The following is a 17,015-nucleotide window of genomic DNA, read 5'->3' as shown; positions in this document are numbered from 1 at the left end:
TATTTTTCTGATAGCACATGGTAACTCTCAACTTATTAGAATCCTAACAGCAAATTGAAATAAAACAATTTTAGATTATCTATACTGGAATGTGCTTAGGATATAAATTATTGTTTTAAACTATAGCGTATTTAGGGGATATAAGTAAAAATAATGGTAACTATAAATGTATAGAAAAATATATTTTAAATTTTGAGGTCTATATATATTCTTTAAAATATGTTTTTATTGATTTTAGAGAGGAAGAGAGAGAGAGAGAGATAGAAACATCAATGAGAGGAAACTTGCATCGGCTGCCTCCTGCACGGCCCCCTACTGGGGATCGAGCCAGCAACCCAGGCATGTGCCCTGACGAGGAATCAAACTGGCGACTTCTTAGTGCACAAGGTGATGGTCAACCAGCTGAGTCACACCTGCTGGGCTTGAGGTTTATATTTTGATGTAAATTGTAAAATCATAAAAGATGTGTCTGAGAAAGAAGCACCTTTAAATTTCTGTTTTAAATGGCTTGACTTATGGATTTATTGTACTTTCTTTAACCCTCTTAACTTCCTCAGGGTCTAATAGTGTCAGAATATCCAAGTAATAACACCAGCCTTTTATTGAATAAGCATTATCAATCACTTATAAATATAGTATTATATCAAAAATACAATACATGTATTAGTGCTGTAACCTAATGCTATATTACCAATTCCTGGAGTTGTTTTTTTATTTCTCATTATAATTCTTATTTTTCCATAGTCTGCTTTTCTTGTGTTCCTAATACTCATAAAACATGTACCGATAGTTCTATACTAATTGTATTTACGCAAGTCAATCCTATTCTGAAAAGATTTGGGGGGAAAAACAAACCCATAAAGTGTGTATGTGCATCTATGTGTATAAAACAGGAATTCCCGTAACTAGGGTTAAGATAAAACAAAAAACTATTTTAATAGAATTGTACTAATTTTTTACTAAAATATATTCTATATAAATTGCTTCTAAAATATAGCAAGCAGTAATTTATTGAGGCAAATCTTTCTGTAAAACCTTTAGCCCTTGCTGGGGCTGACCAAGTTTCACCCCTCCCTCTTTCTCTTCTTTTCTAACCCTGTACCTATTCTGTTACTTAGAGGGAATTTGAAGACACCATTTCAATGTTGATAGATTTCCCAGGCTCCCTCATGAAAATAGTTGCATTTGTAAGGGTCCCCGATCTGAGAAATACATAAAGATGGAAAGCTAATAAGAATTGCATTAACATTTATTAGAGAAGTGAATTTATGGTGCTACCATCAATACACATTTGAAATTGAATAGAATGCATTTGTGTGACACATACATATAGTGCCTCCAGATTCCCACAGGTTGCAGTCGTTGCCCTTGAGGAAGCAAGTGGCTGGTGCTTGCGTGCCCACTGCCCTGGCTGTTGGCTGGAGGGAAATGGGTAGGGAAGCTCTGGGTGGGCCTGTCTTGGGAGCGGTGTTACTGGCACCCCAGATTGAAAAGTAGAAAGAATTTCCTTTTAAAAGTTACGCACTCTGTAATTCTTAGGTTCTGTTAGCACTCTTATTCAGTAGTCTGTGTACCACCACTATTTGTAATCTTTCACTGGGGGAATGGTTTCTACACATTGAAGTATAATGAATATTGGAAGCTCAGCCTGTTCATTCATTTGGTTATTCTGCACAATTTCATTTCCCTGTCTGGCTGTTGATCTTTGTTTAGAGAGGAATAACTATGCATTGGTTCTACTTTTATAAAGCTGCTGTGACCTCCTTAAATTCCTGCATTATTTTTCTTCTTGACAGATAAATGCAGAGTATCACCAGCAGCATATTCAATTAATTTCTCTTCCTATTTTGAACACCGGTTGGATTTTTTTTTGAAAAAACTCACAAGATATAATTTCTTTAAACTTTTTTTTTTTTTCATGCTGTAATGTGAACTGTTACTTTCCCTCACACTGAGCTTGTTTTAAGACAGGAAATCAATTTGAGAAGTAGAAGGAAATGAGGTCCTGGGGTCTGCTTCAAGTTTATACCATAAGCTATTGGCACAATATTTAATCAAAAGCCCTGAACTAATAAATAGGAATCTATTTCCGTGATGGTTGATAAGGTCTAAGGACCTAAATTACAAAAATTTTTATTGACATTTAATTTCACAAAGTGAAAGTGAAAATTGCTTGGCTTTTTTTTACTAAAGCCATGTTTAGGGTTAAAGGTTATTCCTCCCTCCCATTTAAGAGATGAAAGTAATTTGTTCCTTTTACCCTCTTATTCACATTTGTTATGTTACAAGTAAAATTAAAATGTTCCTACAGGGGACTATATTTTAAATGAATGGTTATTTTTTGCCTGGAGATACTTATCATTCCAGTCCATAATCCAACAATATGTTCTCTAGGGAGCCAGGGCCCCCCACCCCCTCTTAGGCTGTGGACGTGGAAATGCATATGGATATAAATTCATGAGCATTGCTGGATCAAATTCTAGCCTAGTTCAGGGGTGGTGCCAGAGAATTCTAGAACACTCGCTGGGAAGAATGCTTTAGAATATTTGCAAAATAAGGCCCAGGGTTTTAATGAAATATTCTAAGACCACAACCACAACTAACAACAAATGTTCATATGTTAGCAAACTCCTGAGTTAGAAAAACGCTTTTTTATACATTATTTCTTTGTTAAGACCTAGACACCCTCTGCAAGTTAGTTGACTTGAATTTGTGTTTTTAATCCCCATTTTACGAAAAAGAGGCTCAGAGAGGCAGTGATTTGTCAAAGCCAGGAGAGCAACTGAAACTTCTCTCTGTATTTCTCAAAGTTAGTTAATCTCTGGTCACATTAAACTTTAGTAAAGCCATATATGTATATTGTCATCAGGTGCTTGTTAAAAATAACCAATATTTACCAAGAGCTTACAAGAGTAAAGAGTAATATCCTATGTACTGGATTCCCTGCTGAAAGAGTTTATAATCTAATTGGGCAGACAGGAAGTATCTATAAAAAGAGCAATAAAGTTACCCATAAATCCTACAATAGGTCAAGTATGAGAGCAATCTTCAGAAGCAGAGGAAGGAATCAGGAAATTACTGCAAATTTATTCTGTTTCTAGGTGTTATAAAAGATTGCACTAGATGTCATTAAGAAAACACTGTCTGAAGTTTCTATCACAGGATATTAGTGTGTACAGTTGGTGTTAAGACTAGTACACCAAAATAAAAGGGCAAATGTTAGGAAAGCCTTAGTAGGGGATGCAGTAGCAAAACCCTGCCGGTCTGTTTTCCGCACTGACGTTGTAATCATCTCGTAAAATACAAATGTGACCATTCTGCTTTCCTGTTTAATTCTCTTCAGTGGCTCCCCGTATGGCTAAAAATAAATAATACCTACAAGTTCTTAGTATATGATGAAGCACTATGCTGAGTAAGGGTCAGCATGCATTGTGCTCTTTCATCCTCACAGCTACCCTAACGGGAAAGTATTATTAGGTTCCTCATTTCGTAGATGAGGAACACTAAGAATTAGGGAAGTTACTAGCTTTCCCAAGGCCGCAGAGCTGGTCAGTGACAGAGCTGGGATTCCAGGCCCTGCCAGGCTCTCACCCCCTCCTCAGGAACCCCTTAGTCATGTGTAGAAGGCCCTTCTTGAGCAGGCCCTTCCCCGTTCCTCCTCCTGCGGGAGACTCTTACTCATTTTAAGACTGCACCCCATCTCCAGGCCCGCCCGGAGACCCCCACATCTCCCGGGCTTGCTCCTGTTTTCAGGTCAGCACAGTATGTTGTGCTTGTGTTTACCTCTGTCCCTCTCTCCCACCGCCGGACTCGATAGCAGGGACTGCGTGTGCTTCTTCGCCATTGAATTACTGATCACCAAGAACACATCCCATCCAGTGGCTGGTGCTAAATTTATAGTTGTTGGAGTAAAAAAAAAAAGAATGTCTTTATCTTCAGTATAACTCTGTAATGTAGCATTTTATCTTCTTTCCTATCATCCCTCAGGTTGATATTTAAGGCTCTCTGTAATCTGTTGCTATCCGAGAGTCTCATAGGCTCTTTGGCCCCAGTATTAACTTTTTAAGGATCTCCTTCTGTCTTTTCTTTCCCCTATCTGGGAATAGTTTTCCCATCATCTTTGCCTAAGGCACATCTTACACATCTTTCAAGGTTCGAGTTAAGACCCTCGTACTTCTGACAACTCCTGTCGGAAGCTTGAGCTCTCTACTCTGATCTCCAGAAGTACCCCGTTCTCTGTGATATTTTTTGTTAATTAATTCTGCAGTGCTGTGTAGTTTCTCTTCTGTTATTCTTCCGACTTTTCATTTAAATCTTTTGTGTTTTGGACGCATCTTGTGAATTATAAAGCAAGTCTTTGAGACCCAAGACCAAGACCGAGTTTTTGGCATCCCTGTCTAGCAGTTGCTCAATGCATGGAGAGGCAGTATCTGCTAAGAACATAATATATTCAGGTTTAAGGCTCTCTTTTCTTAAAAAATGGACTCCCTTTCCATACTCATATATTTGTGAATAACTCCATATATGTTTGAGCAATTTTAACTTAAATACTTAATAAAGCTACCAGTTGTTTTTTTAAAAATCTATCTTTATTGATTTCAGAGAAAGGGAGAGAGAGAGAAACATCAATGATGAGAGAGTCATTGATCGGCTGCCTCCTGCGTGCCCCTAACTGGGAATCCAGCTCGAAACCGGGACATGTGCCCCGACCGGGAATCGAAACCCAGTCGCCTGGATCCTAGGTCGACACTCAGCCGCTGAGCCACGCCCAGCCGGGCAAGAATTGAAATCTTTACTGTGTTGGTTGTTGAATCTGTGAACATGATATGTCTCTTCATTTATTTAGACCTTTGATTTCTTTTATCAGGATTTTGTGGCTTTCAGCATACAGTCCTATACATTTTGTCAATTTATAACTAATTCTTTTAGCAACTGTAAGTGGTATTAAATTTTAAATTTTGGTGTCCATGTGTTCATTGCTAGTATATAGAAACACAACTAATTTTTTGTATGTTTATCTTGTATCCTGTGAACTTGTTTAATTCACTTATTGGTTCTAGAAGATTTTGGACATTTCTTGGGATTTTCTACATAGACGATCATTTCAAATAAAGACAGTTTATATCTTCCTTTTGGATCTGCATAACTTTTGTTTCCTTTTCTTTTCTTATAGCCCTGGCTAGAACTTCCAGCACTATGTTGCGTAAGAGTGGTGAGAACAGGTAGTCTTGCTTTGTTCCCGATACAGAGAAAAAGCATTCAGTCCTTTACCATTAAGTGTACTGTTATCTGCAGATTTTTGTAGGTGATCTTTATCAAGGTGAGGCTCCCCTCTTTCCCTGTTCTTCTGAGACTTTTCATGAATAAGTGTTTAATTTTGTCAAGTGCTTTTTCTTCATCGGTTGATAGGATCATATTTTTTTTCTTTTTAGCATCTTGATATGGTCAATTACATTGATTTATTTTCAAATATTGCACTTTGGAATAGATCCAACTTGGCCATAATGTATAATTCTTTTTAGAGACTGCTAAATTTTCTTTTCTAATATTTTGCTGGGGATATTTGAATCTGTATTTATAAGGGATATTGTTCTGTAGCTTTCTGGTTGTTGGACTGTCTTTTTCTCTGAATGTAGGATTCTGGGTTGACAGTTCTTTTCTTTCAGCACTTAAAAATATTGTGCCCCTTCCTTCTGGTGTCCATGGTTTCTGATAAGAAATTGTGATTTGGGGAGTCGTTTTCCCCCTATTGGTAAATTGTAATTCCTGTTTCACGGTTTTCCAGATTTCTTCTTTGTCTTTGGTTTTCATTTTCTTAAACGGCAATCCATAAAAGCACATCTGGCCTAGCTGGTGTGGTACAGTGGTTAGAGCATCAGCCTGCAGCCTGAAGGGCAGGTACCTTGACTGCAGGGTGGATCCTGGGCCCCGATGGGGGCATGTGTGGGAAGCAACTAGTCGATGTGTGTGTCTCACATCAGTGGTTCTCTCTCTCTCTCTGCCCCCCTTCTACTCTATCTGAAAAGCAATGGAAAAAATATCCTCAGGCAAGGATTAATACAAAACCAAAAAAAAGCATATCTGCAGAAATGTATGTAATATAAGCTATAAGAAGGCTGCTTCCTTACCAGGATGTCCGTGTCATGGCTGTAGTGACCAAGTTCTGTTGCAAATATGCAATTGACTCCCTGTTTCTCATTGCATTTGTGCTTGTAGTTAAGAACTTTCTGGTTTTTTTCCTAGAAACTGAACAGTTTTAGCTACCTTTATTTTCTAAAAATTCTAGACTTCATAGTTCAGTGGATATCTTTGAACAGTAAAACCGAGAAACTATAAATACTATTTCTTTTCAATTCCCTATATTTGGTTTAGACATAATCCCTATCATTTGGACATCTTTCGTAGGAATCGGTGAAAAGATTCGAATGAACCTGAGCTATAAACCTGTCATTGGAAGATGTAATTAGCCAGTCAGTGGCCACAAAGGATATTTGATTTTTTTGAAAGCTTTTTAAAATCAGTATTATATGGCTGCAAGTGATAAATGGTGAGCATTCACTTTCACAATTACTATTTTTCAGCTGTAGTTTGAAACTCCTGTTTCCTGCAAGATGAAGCTTTATAGTTCGATATTGTCAATTTCATCACTAAGCCATTTTTTAAATTTTACTTTACAGATCAACAATCAAGACTGTGAAGGTCACACTTTCTGATGGTGGTGACGAGCCATGGCGACCGATGATAAAGTTGCCATCTTAACTGATGACGAGGAGGAACAGAAGAGAAAATACGTGCTCGCTGATCCTTTTAATGGTATTTCCAGGGAACAAGAGCCGCCTTCTAATGAAACACCCTCCTCCACAGAAACAAATGCTATTCCTGAAGAGGAAATAGACTGGATAGAGAAACATTGTGTTAAAATAAACAATGATCTTCTCATTTCCAAGGTCTTCTACTTTTTCTTTTACGCTGCATATGGCTCTCTTTACCCACTTCTGCCCGTATATTACAAACAGCTGGGAATGTCACCAAGCCAGAGTGGGTTGCTAGTAGGTATTCGATACTTCATTGAATTCTGCAGCGCCCCCTTTTGGGGTGTAGTTGCAGATCGCTTTAAAAAAGGCAAAACTGTCCTCCTCTTTTCTCTTCTGTGTTGGGTTTTATTCAACCTGGGCATTGGGTTCGTCAAACCTGCTACCTTGAGATGTGTACCAAAGATCCCCCCGACAGCTCGCCCCGCCAATTCAAGTCACCTGATAACCATCCTGCCAGTGAATTCTTCCGTTACGTCTTCCATTACCGCATCACCAAGAACGCGTGAGAAAAGAAACCTGCTGCTTTCCAGTGGGCCAGTGATGGCAGACACAGGGCCCAATGTCACAGAAACGTTAATCTTCTCGACGGCTCTAAACAAGACCAGCACGCCCACTCTGCAGCCTCAGACAGGTGAAGTTACAGGCCAGATTAATGACGTGACCTTGCATCCGAGCGCTGGAACCCCTGTCCCCCCCGAAATTGTAACCAGAGAGACAACCACTCCTGTCATCACTACCACCAAATCTTTACCTTCTGACCAAGTCGCTCTTGTTTATGATCAACAAGAAGTAGAAGCTATATTCTTGGTGATCTTAGTAGTTGTCATTATAGGAGAATTTTTCAGTGCCTCTTCTGTCACCATTGTGGACACGATAACCCTCCAGTATCTGGGAAAACACAGAGACCGGTATGGATTGCAGCGCATGTGGGGCTCCCTGGGCTGGGGCCTGGCAATGCTGTCTGTGGGCATCGGGATTGACTACACCCACATAGAAGTGCTGGTTTACGGAAAGGGGTGTAAGGCCCCTGAGTACCGCAACTACCAGATTGTCTTCATCGTCTTTGGAGTTCTCATGACCATGGCCTTGATTGTTGCTACTCAGTTCCGATTCCGCTACAACCACTTCAAAAATAATGGCAATAAAGGAAAAGAGGTGGAAATCCCTCAGGTGGAGAGAAACAGCCCCACTGAGTCCTCTGAGGAGACACCAACCACGACAAGCCCCTCGCAGACTGTCAGCTTTTGGGACTTAATCAGACTGCTCTGCAGTGTGCAGTATGGCTCGGTGCTGTTCGTGGCTTGGTTTATGGGCTTTGGATACGGCTTTGTGTTCACCTTTCTCTACTGGCATTTGGAGGACCTGAATGGAACCACAACCCTCTTTGGAGTGTGTTCAGTCCTGAGTCACGTGTCTGAGCTGACAGCTTATTTTTTTAGTCACAAGCTTATTGAGTTGATTGGCCATATCAGGTAAGAACCTTACTACATCTACCCCATAGCAATTGAACCTATCTTTTCATAGTTTTTTAGCTCCTTTGATCACATTTGTGGATATTATAATTTGTGTTGGGGTGGGAATAAGGCTTTCTGTTGCTTTCTCTTTTAAAAGGAAATAATGAACCTAATTGGATTATCTAAACCAAACAAACAAAATACGCTGCTTCCTCTCAGCATGCTAAGAGACTCTTACAGTAAATGTTTTGAGGCATAGGAACATCAATTTAATGAGCTATATTACCCACAGACCTTGAAGGATTCACCCAACTCAGGCATTTATGGAGGAGGGCTTAAGTGGATAAAGAGGATTATGTTTTTTCAGCCTTCACTTATTCTCAGCCACTTGCTGACACAAATAGACCTTGAATATGCGCTGTATAAAGATGTCTATTATATTTAATAAGGCTGTGATGTGACCCACCATAATCCCTAATTCATGATATTACATGGGGATAATTCTTATATAATATTTTCCTGATTTTTACATGAGTTTCTGTATTTTTATCTACCATGAAGACATGGGACATTTAAAAAATCTTCCTTCTACCTAAACTTTCGCATGTAATCCTTTAATCAAAAATTCTAAATGCCTAGTGTTTCTTCCTTGTAATGTTTCTCACCATCAGTGTTTGTCTGAAGTTGATCAAACAGTACCTTGCTCTTTGTAAGTCTTTTGCTTTGTCATTTGCTCTACAATGAAGAGCTAGCTATACTAAAACCATTCTTACCTCATAGAAAATACATGTCTGTTCCTAAAATTAGAAGTTGCCATAACAAATAAAGCAACTGTGTGTTTGTGTGTATATGGTAATCTTTATATCTGCTGTTTCTATGAGAAATTAGAAAGGAGAAATAGATACTGACAAGATGTGAGAAACATTGATCTCTTTTCTTTTAATTTCCCTTTTACTAACCGAAAAGAATATTTTCTAATTTAAAGTTACGACCTAGAATCATTCTTTTCCCCAAACAACTATAAATATTTTTCCATGTTTGGTTTGGTTTTGCTTTGCTTTGGGAGGCTGTGCCCTGTTCCTTCTCTTTCTCAAATCGTTCACCCGCTTGTTGTCACTAAACAAAGCCAGGCACTGTGTGGATGGTTCCCAGATCCAGAGTCCACAAGGCACTTTCAGTGGGGCCAACCTGCAAAGAGTTTTATAATATTAAGGACTTGGAATGGCCTCTAACCTTGTCCAGGTCATGTTTACTTTCTCTGAGCTGTGTAGATTGACAAAATGCGCGAGACATTTCTCTTCAGATCAGGTGTATGAGTGTAATTCCTCCTCAGCTATTAAAATCAGTCATTTATTTCCAGAAGGTTACCCAGTTAGGTCTCACCAGTGAGAGGAATTCCCAGGTGTCATTATTTAATCAGTCAATAGAATTAATTGAATGTTGACTCAGTACACAATATGTGTATAGGTTCTATTTTCAAAGAAATTGTCCAGTTCTTCTCATATGCTAAAAGAAGTTTCTTTTCTGTCTTTGCCTTTTGTCAGAGGAATATTTTTTCATGATAAAATCCTAGCATGTTTACAACTAATTTTGGTAATTATATGAGCTTACACTTGTGTTTTTCTTTCCTAAGCATTATTAGTTACTCATTACTTAAAAACCTACAGCTTACTTAATTTTTCTGGTTTTATGTACAATAAGCATCTTCCTTTTCTTAATGATGTGATGGAAGAAGGCTCTGTGGTCACGTTGCTGCTCCCAAGAGCCTACTGTGATTCTGTCAATTTGTGATCATTTAGCTCTTTTGGATTTTAATTCTGTCCATTACAATGTATTGTCTTAACCACTTTAAAAATGATTCTCATAGCTGTAGTGAGACTATGCTCCCCACATATTCAGGTAGAACGAATATGTGTGTTTTTTGTGCATGAGAATTTTGGGAGCCCAATCAGGTGGTGGTGGTTGAGGTTTGGGGGTTTGGAAATTTGGTGGTGACAGTTGAAACTTTTCATTGGAAAAATATTATACATTAAGTAACTGATGAAGAGAAGTTATTTTTTTATGGATTCATGGTCTTTATGCTTTCCTTGTTGGACAATAAGGAGGGATCACTATGTAGCTCTTACATATGCATATAGGTTTTTTCAATATTCTGTGACTGTTTCATTGGGGGTTTGTGTTTAGGGGTCAGCACTACCATAAAAATTGTAAACATCCTAATGTAGTCAAAAGTGGATTTTCCACAAATTCTTTATATTCATAATAAAAATTCCTATCAGAAAATAATTTTTGGAAACACAATGTTCAGTTTTGATCCACTTAGTATTTTAATAGCTCTGACAGTTAGGCCCTGTTTTTTCAAGGAATAACCTATCAGTCTAAATACACACACAAACGCACACACACACATGAATAGAGTATGTGATTTCTGATTTTGACCTTAGATTTTGTTCTTCTATGGGAAGTGGCTTTCTCAGGTAAATAGGACAGTGTTTAATATTTCCACTAAAAAAGGTCAATTTCTTTTTATTTGAAATCACAACACTTTGGAATTTACAGCAAGTACATTTCTAGACTAGTTTTTGTAAAGATGATAACTAGGTGTCTTTAACTAGAAATATGAATGTATCTTAAGGGTATATTCAATACCTTGCAGAATGTTTCAACAGCTGTGAGTAGGTTTGTGATCAGAATACATTGCAATTAATCATTTGTAAATGTGTAAATCATTACTATCCAATATTAGGCCATCATCTATGTTATTTGATTTAAATTTATTTACATTTTAAGGGACACACAAAAATCTACGCCGTCAACTCTGACTTTGCCCTGAAATTGTTACACTGCAGGTCAGTTTTGCCATGCACATGTTATTTGGAAGGGGTACTATATTAACCATTATTAGCCATTAATTACTACTTAATAGTAGCGAGGTATCCAAATGAGCTAGCCAATCAGCTTGGGAAAGAAGGAAACTCAGATGCCAATAGCCAGCAGAGGAACAAACAGGCTTTCCTGGTGGGGCCCTGCAGGAAGACCCAGAACAGATAGCAAGATGCTGGGCTACCAGCTGAGGACATGCGAGATAAACATATTTTCTTTGGAGGAAGAGCAGTTAGCAATATAAAAGGGAGGAAACTCTGCAGCTGGAGTGATCAGGGAAGGCTGTACAGAGAAAGGTGAATTTGAGCTGGCCACTGAAGGATCTAGAGAGGATCGTGATTATAATTTCTTTCTTTTTCTTATTTCCTCTTTTGGCCATTTTTGATCCTGGATCCACTGGCTCTCAGAACCTCTCCTCACAATGCAGGGCAGGGTGCTGATTGCCGAAGTCTGCTTTTCCCAGGGCCTGGTCTCCTGGGTTCTGCCTGGGTTCAGCTCATGCAGGGGTTCTCTACCAATTGCTTCACCAGGAGAGCTTTAAAAACTCCTAATACCCAGACCAATTACACCAGGCTCTCTAGAGTATGCCCAGGCATTCATACTTTTTAACAGTCCTCAGTTGATTCCAATGTGCAGGCAAGGTTGACAACCACTGAGTTGGGGAAGGTACAGATGGAGGATTAGAGCGGGGAGGAAACATAGCTCGTGCAGCATCTTGTGTGAGCTTAGGAGAATGCTCTCTCCAATCCCCTGGCCTCTGCTGGTTTCCACACATGCATGTGTTGATCAGTACTCAGCTGAAAACTCGAGGGGAACCCTCTGCAGCTCTCTCGACTCCTGTACTCTGCCTTCTCTCCAGGCTCTCGGCCCTGTCTCCTCCACTCAGGAGTCCTCTGTGCCCTGTCAGGCAGTGTCTCTGAGAGCTGCCGCATCTCAGTAGGGCTCCACCCACGGTGGGTGACCTGAGCTCTGCCAACATGGCCTTCTAACCTAGACCTTGTAGAGGCTGCTGTGGTTCTCCCCCATGCTCTGGCTTCTCAGCTCTTCCGTCACGTATCTAACCTTGAATTAAGACATATTACTGCCTGTTTCCCTTATTAGACCCTGACTCATGCTTAGGAGGACTTCTGATAGCAGTGAAGTCCTTCACCACAGTGAAGGAGCAGAATGGAAACAGAATAGCTCAGTTCTTGATTAAAAGACGAAGAGATCGTAGACCCTAACCAACTCTTTTTTTCTTCTCATTTCTTAAGGGAATATTATTTCTTCCTTAAAAACAACTTTACCACAATAAAAAACAATGTAACAACTTAGTTTTCATAGTAAATTTAACATTATAAGTTGTACATGTTCTAAAGGAACAAGTATTACTCGGTGTCATTTAAAAACTGTTCAGGTTAGTTGAACAGTTATTGAGGCTTAGAGAATAACAGGTTAATAGGATGCAGAGATGAGCACTAAAACAGATGGGGGTGGGAAAAATGGGGGAGATGAAGGCCACGTGGGTGCTGGAATGGGAAACACGTACTTTTTCCTAGGGCAGTGGTGAACCCTAGCAAGGTGTAGAATAGGGAAGGGCCATAGATTTTCACTTTTTTTGGACATATTTGCAATGCAGTGGGTAACTCTGAAGGAGGGAGCCCACTGAGAAGGTTCTTAAAATAGTCTTTAAGTGAGAAATGATACAGGCCTGAATTGCCGCAGTGGCAACAGAAACTGAGGAAGGGATGGATTTGGAAGGTAAAACTGGCAGAACTGTTTGGACATAGAAAGTGAGCTAGATACCCCCACATTTCCATCTTGGGTCCCACTAAACCCAAGAGAGGATTCAGAAGGAGATACAGAATTGGGGAAGCCATTTGAATTCAGTGTTGGATTTGTTGTTGGAAGCTGTTGGAGTGTCTAGCACAGTTGACTATTACAAGCCTGAAGCCTAATAGAGAGGTTAGGGTTGGGGATACAGATCTGGGGCAGTTCAAACCAGGCACATGGAAAAGATTGACAGATATTGTGGAGGAAGAGAAATGGCTGAAAAAGACCAGTTGTGGTTGTTTCCAAGATTTTACTCCCAAGTTTTTGATCTTATTAAAGTGTTGGTCTGTGCTTTATTGTTTAAAGTAAGTATCCTCATACTTAAGAATATTTTGTGTTTTGAGGGATTGTGTTGTATATTATTTACTGTAACCTGTGTCCACATCTTGCTTCAGGAGTAAATGACTTTCTGGGCACCCCTCCAATGCCATCGCCTGAGCCAGGCACCCTCTGTGAGTATTTGTAAGTGGACTGACGACGTATCAAGAGAGAGAGAAAAGTAAAGGGAATATAAGGAACAGAGGTGGAAAGAAATAGCTGTCCTTCCTAGGGAAGGGTTCTTCCTGTCCTTTGTCATGAAAGGCAGCTGTACCCAGTGGTTATACGCATGGACTTGGAGTCAGATTGCCTGGTTCAGGACTTGGGCTCTGCCACGTGTACCCTGTGGCCTTGGGCAAGTTATATAACTCTGTTTTGTCATCTGTAAATAGGCATAGTGTTAGTATCTACCTCTTAGTCTTTTTATGTGGGCTAAGTGAAATGAAACATAGCAATTCTTTAGAACAGTGACTGGCATATAGGAAGAGTTCAGTCCTTTTTTTACTATTACTTTGTCAGTCTTCTGATATGTTGATCCTAACTACAAGACCCATTGAATTTGATAAAAATACGGTGACTTAGTATAATATCAGAAGTGTACAGATCATTAAAGCTGCAAAGTTAAAATCTTTGTGGCTTTCAAAATAACTAACATTCCCCCTCAAAACCATCTTGGTCAAATTGCAGTATTCTCCCCCTAATTTATGATGACTGTAGATTTTTTATGCTATCCTTTGTGTGTGTTTTTAGGGCTTCATGACAGTGAGCTACCAAGTCTGTAATAGTTGGCATACAGAATGATTGTAATTATAGCTATTATTATTTATACATGGGTACATTTCTATTTTTCTATTCCTTTCCCACTTTCCCTGCAATGATGTTGATACTAATTTTTATAGGAAAAGCCTCTTAGAGCTACTTCAAGTATAGATTCTCATTATTAGACTGTAAGCTGTAGAGTCTCAAAAATAGAAGATCTGATGATCAAGAGCTGAAAGGGTGTAACCTGTTTTTTATAGTCCCTTGGAAAGAACATTTTGCAAAGAAATATATTTCTATATTATGTCGTAGCTGTTTGACCCGCTAATGACAGCATTACTGTTAACTGAGCTATTCATAGTTCAGAACAGAGGGCATTGTCGCAAGGTAGTACAAGTGAATCCAGGGATTTTAGTTACTGGTGTCATATCTGGTTTGTTTCTCTCCTACTTTTGGTGGCTGGGTTGATGGAGGCGCTCACTGAATTAGAGAGTGGGGCTAACTCCAAATGAACGGAGGTTCTGTGCTCGCAGACGGCCCCTCTCACCATCTCACTGAGGCAGTGGTCTTTGAGGAATGCACCAGACTAAAGACAGCTCCCACAAATTCATTACCTTGACAGCCAGTGTGAAGACCAGTGCAGCCGTCCATGGAATTGCTGAAGTTGGACATTTCTTATGGCCTGAATTTGCCTTTTAAGGTATATACCTGGAGACACTTGCATGCATGTACAAGGATGCTTACTTGCATACTGCAGCTTTTTGATAATGAAAAGGGAAAACAGTCTAAATACCCATCAGTTGGGGAACGGATATGTTCAATATGGTATGAGTCATAGGATGGAATTTATGCAGAAGTTAGAAGGAATGGACTAGATCAATATGTCAATATGGAAAGCGCTCAGAAATATGTTGAATGGGGGGGAAAGCAAGTTTCAGAATAATACACATTTTGGTACATTTATGAAAATTTTAATAACACATTTCAAAAGTTACACATATTTTATGGATACACCTACATGTACAGAAAGACATTTAAATTTGCAGAGGGGAAATACATCCCAAATTCATATTAGCCCCAGCTTTCTGGACAGGACATAAAAAGAAGGAAATTGGGAGAGGGAACAAAGAAGACAAGGGGAACCTACACTTTCTCTATAGTTTTTAATTTTTTCAAGGAAATATGGCAAAACATTCATAATTTTCCATTCTTGTGCTAGATATATGTAGTCTCTACATTTATATTTAGTATTTTCTATTGGAAAATAGCTTGAAGCTTAAATATACATATAGTGGATCAATATAATAATCCTCCTATAGAAGAATCAAATGTGTGTGTTTTAAAGAGATGTATCAAAATATATCAGGTAAATACTGAAATTTGGGCTCTTAATATGTACATTGCCCATATAGCTTTCCCTCGGTAGCATAAATACAAATGATTAAAAGTCTACTTTATATAATTACCATGGGGTCTCAGGTTTTATTTACCTTTCTTTAAAATGAGATCAGGTGCAGATTTATAGTATCTCATTAGGAATTAATACCAAACTGTACCCAACAACCCTGATTTGGATAGTAATTATAATATTTCTCTCTATATAAAAAGAAATCAAGCTACCAAAATATCCAAGTGACATCCCAAAGATCACAAAGTTTATTACTGGCAGTGATTTTGAGTATGGGTGTTTGCACCAGCTGTTAATATCTAGAATCCCACAGTGTCAATTTACTGCCCTTTTTTTGGTGTAAATAAAAAACCCAAGTAATCTGGCTAACCATATTTCTACTTACCCATAGAAATATTTGGTAGGTTGCAATTATATAATTTCATAGGATACTTTGAAGAGTAGATAAGAAATTTTCTTAGCTTACTTCATAGCATTCCTCTCCGAAGCCTTTCCAACTGGAAGCAAGAATACCACTCCATTCTTATATTTGAACTATCTAGCATCTTTTCTTTGCTTTTTCTCTGCTGAAAACAGCATCTTGGAATAGTAATCCATAAACAGACAAACAGTAGCTTGTTAACTTTTTCTTTCCTTTAAAAAGATAACATGTAGATTAAAGCTCAGACATTATCAGAGAGAATCAACACTAGGTTACATTTGTCTAAGTCCTACATCTCTGAACCATGCTTCTGCGTGTTGCGGTTGACTGCTGAGGACAGTGAGGAACCCTCAGCTGATGGAGCATTGGCAGTGGTCCTTGGTTATGACTGTGAGGTGTTGGCCAGGCATTTCATTCCCTTTAGGAGACTGAGAAAGAGAAGGGAGCCACTTTGTCCAGCCTTGAATCAAGTCATCTTCCTAAGCCCTGGTAGGAGTGCTGGGTAGTCTGGTAGTTATCCTGTTTCCTTTCACTCTTCTTTTTGCCCATTTACCTAGAAAGAGAGAGAGAGAAAGAGAGAGAGAGTGTGTGTGTGTGCTCTTGACCTAGATTCACATCTTGCACCATGCCTGACCTTGGGTATGTGTTAGCATTTAACTCTGTTAATCCTCAGGTTCCTCATTTATAAAATGGGCCCATTCTACCTCTCTGGACCTCTATTTCCTTGTCTGTCTATAATAAAGGGGTTGTGACTTCTAGTTCTCTCATGATCCAACTTTTTACATTGGTTGGTTTTACTATGTGAAAAACCACACATCAGACCTCACCCTTCCCTATTCACCACCCCAAGGACTCAGACTTTAAATGGTTTTTGTTGATAAGTCAGAGGTGTGCACAAAGCCATTAATGTAAGCTCATCCACGCCATGCCCTGACAACGCTGTCTAGTTGCTGATAGGGGATGTGATTTATGATAGCGGTTGCTGGAATCTGAATAGAGAAGTTTCTTTCTTCAAAGCCAGTGGACTTGAATGGAAGTTAGAACCCTAAATCTTAAACATTTACCCATGTTCTGGCTCAGATGGAATTTGTAAAAGACTTAGCTGCTCTTGCTGAAATATTAGCATTTTATTTAATGGTAGCTTA

At 39.0% G+C, this 17,015-nt stretch overlaps 1 protein-coding gene across 1 annotated transcript in view; it reads left to right on the top strand.

Moving 5' to 3' along the window:
* The first annotated feature begins 6,021 nt into the window (after positions 1–6,021).
* The window catches only part of MFSD6 (major facilitator superfamily domain containing 6), a 36,731-nt gene continuing 25,737 nt past the window's right edge, over positions 6,022–17,015 (top strand). Inside the window, exons 1-2 of the mRNA XM_016216488.2 lie at positions 6,022–6,547; positions 6,678–8,287. Coding sequence (XP_016071974.1) covers positions 6,729–8,287 — 1,559 coding nt within the window. The 5' untranslated portion in view covers positions 6,022–6,547; positions 6,678–6,728. The remainder of the gene's footprint in view (positions 6,548–6,677; positions 8,288–17,015) is intronic.

Source organism: Miniopterus natalensis, chromosome 8 (assembly GCF_054644295.1).
Source record: "Miniopterus natalensis isolate mMinNat1 chromosome 8, mMinNat1.hap1, whole genome shotgun sequence".
Lineage (NCBI taxonomy): Eukaryota > Metazoa > Chordata > Mammalia > Chiroptera > Miniopteridae > Miniopterus > Miniopterus natalensis.
This window is presented reverse-complemented; position numbering and strand designations above follow the sequence as displayed.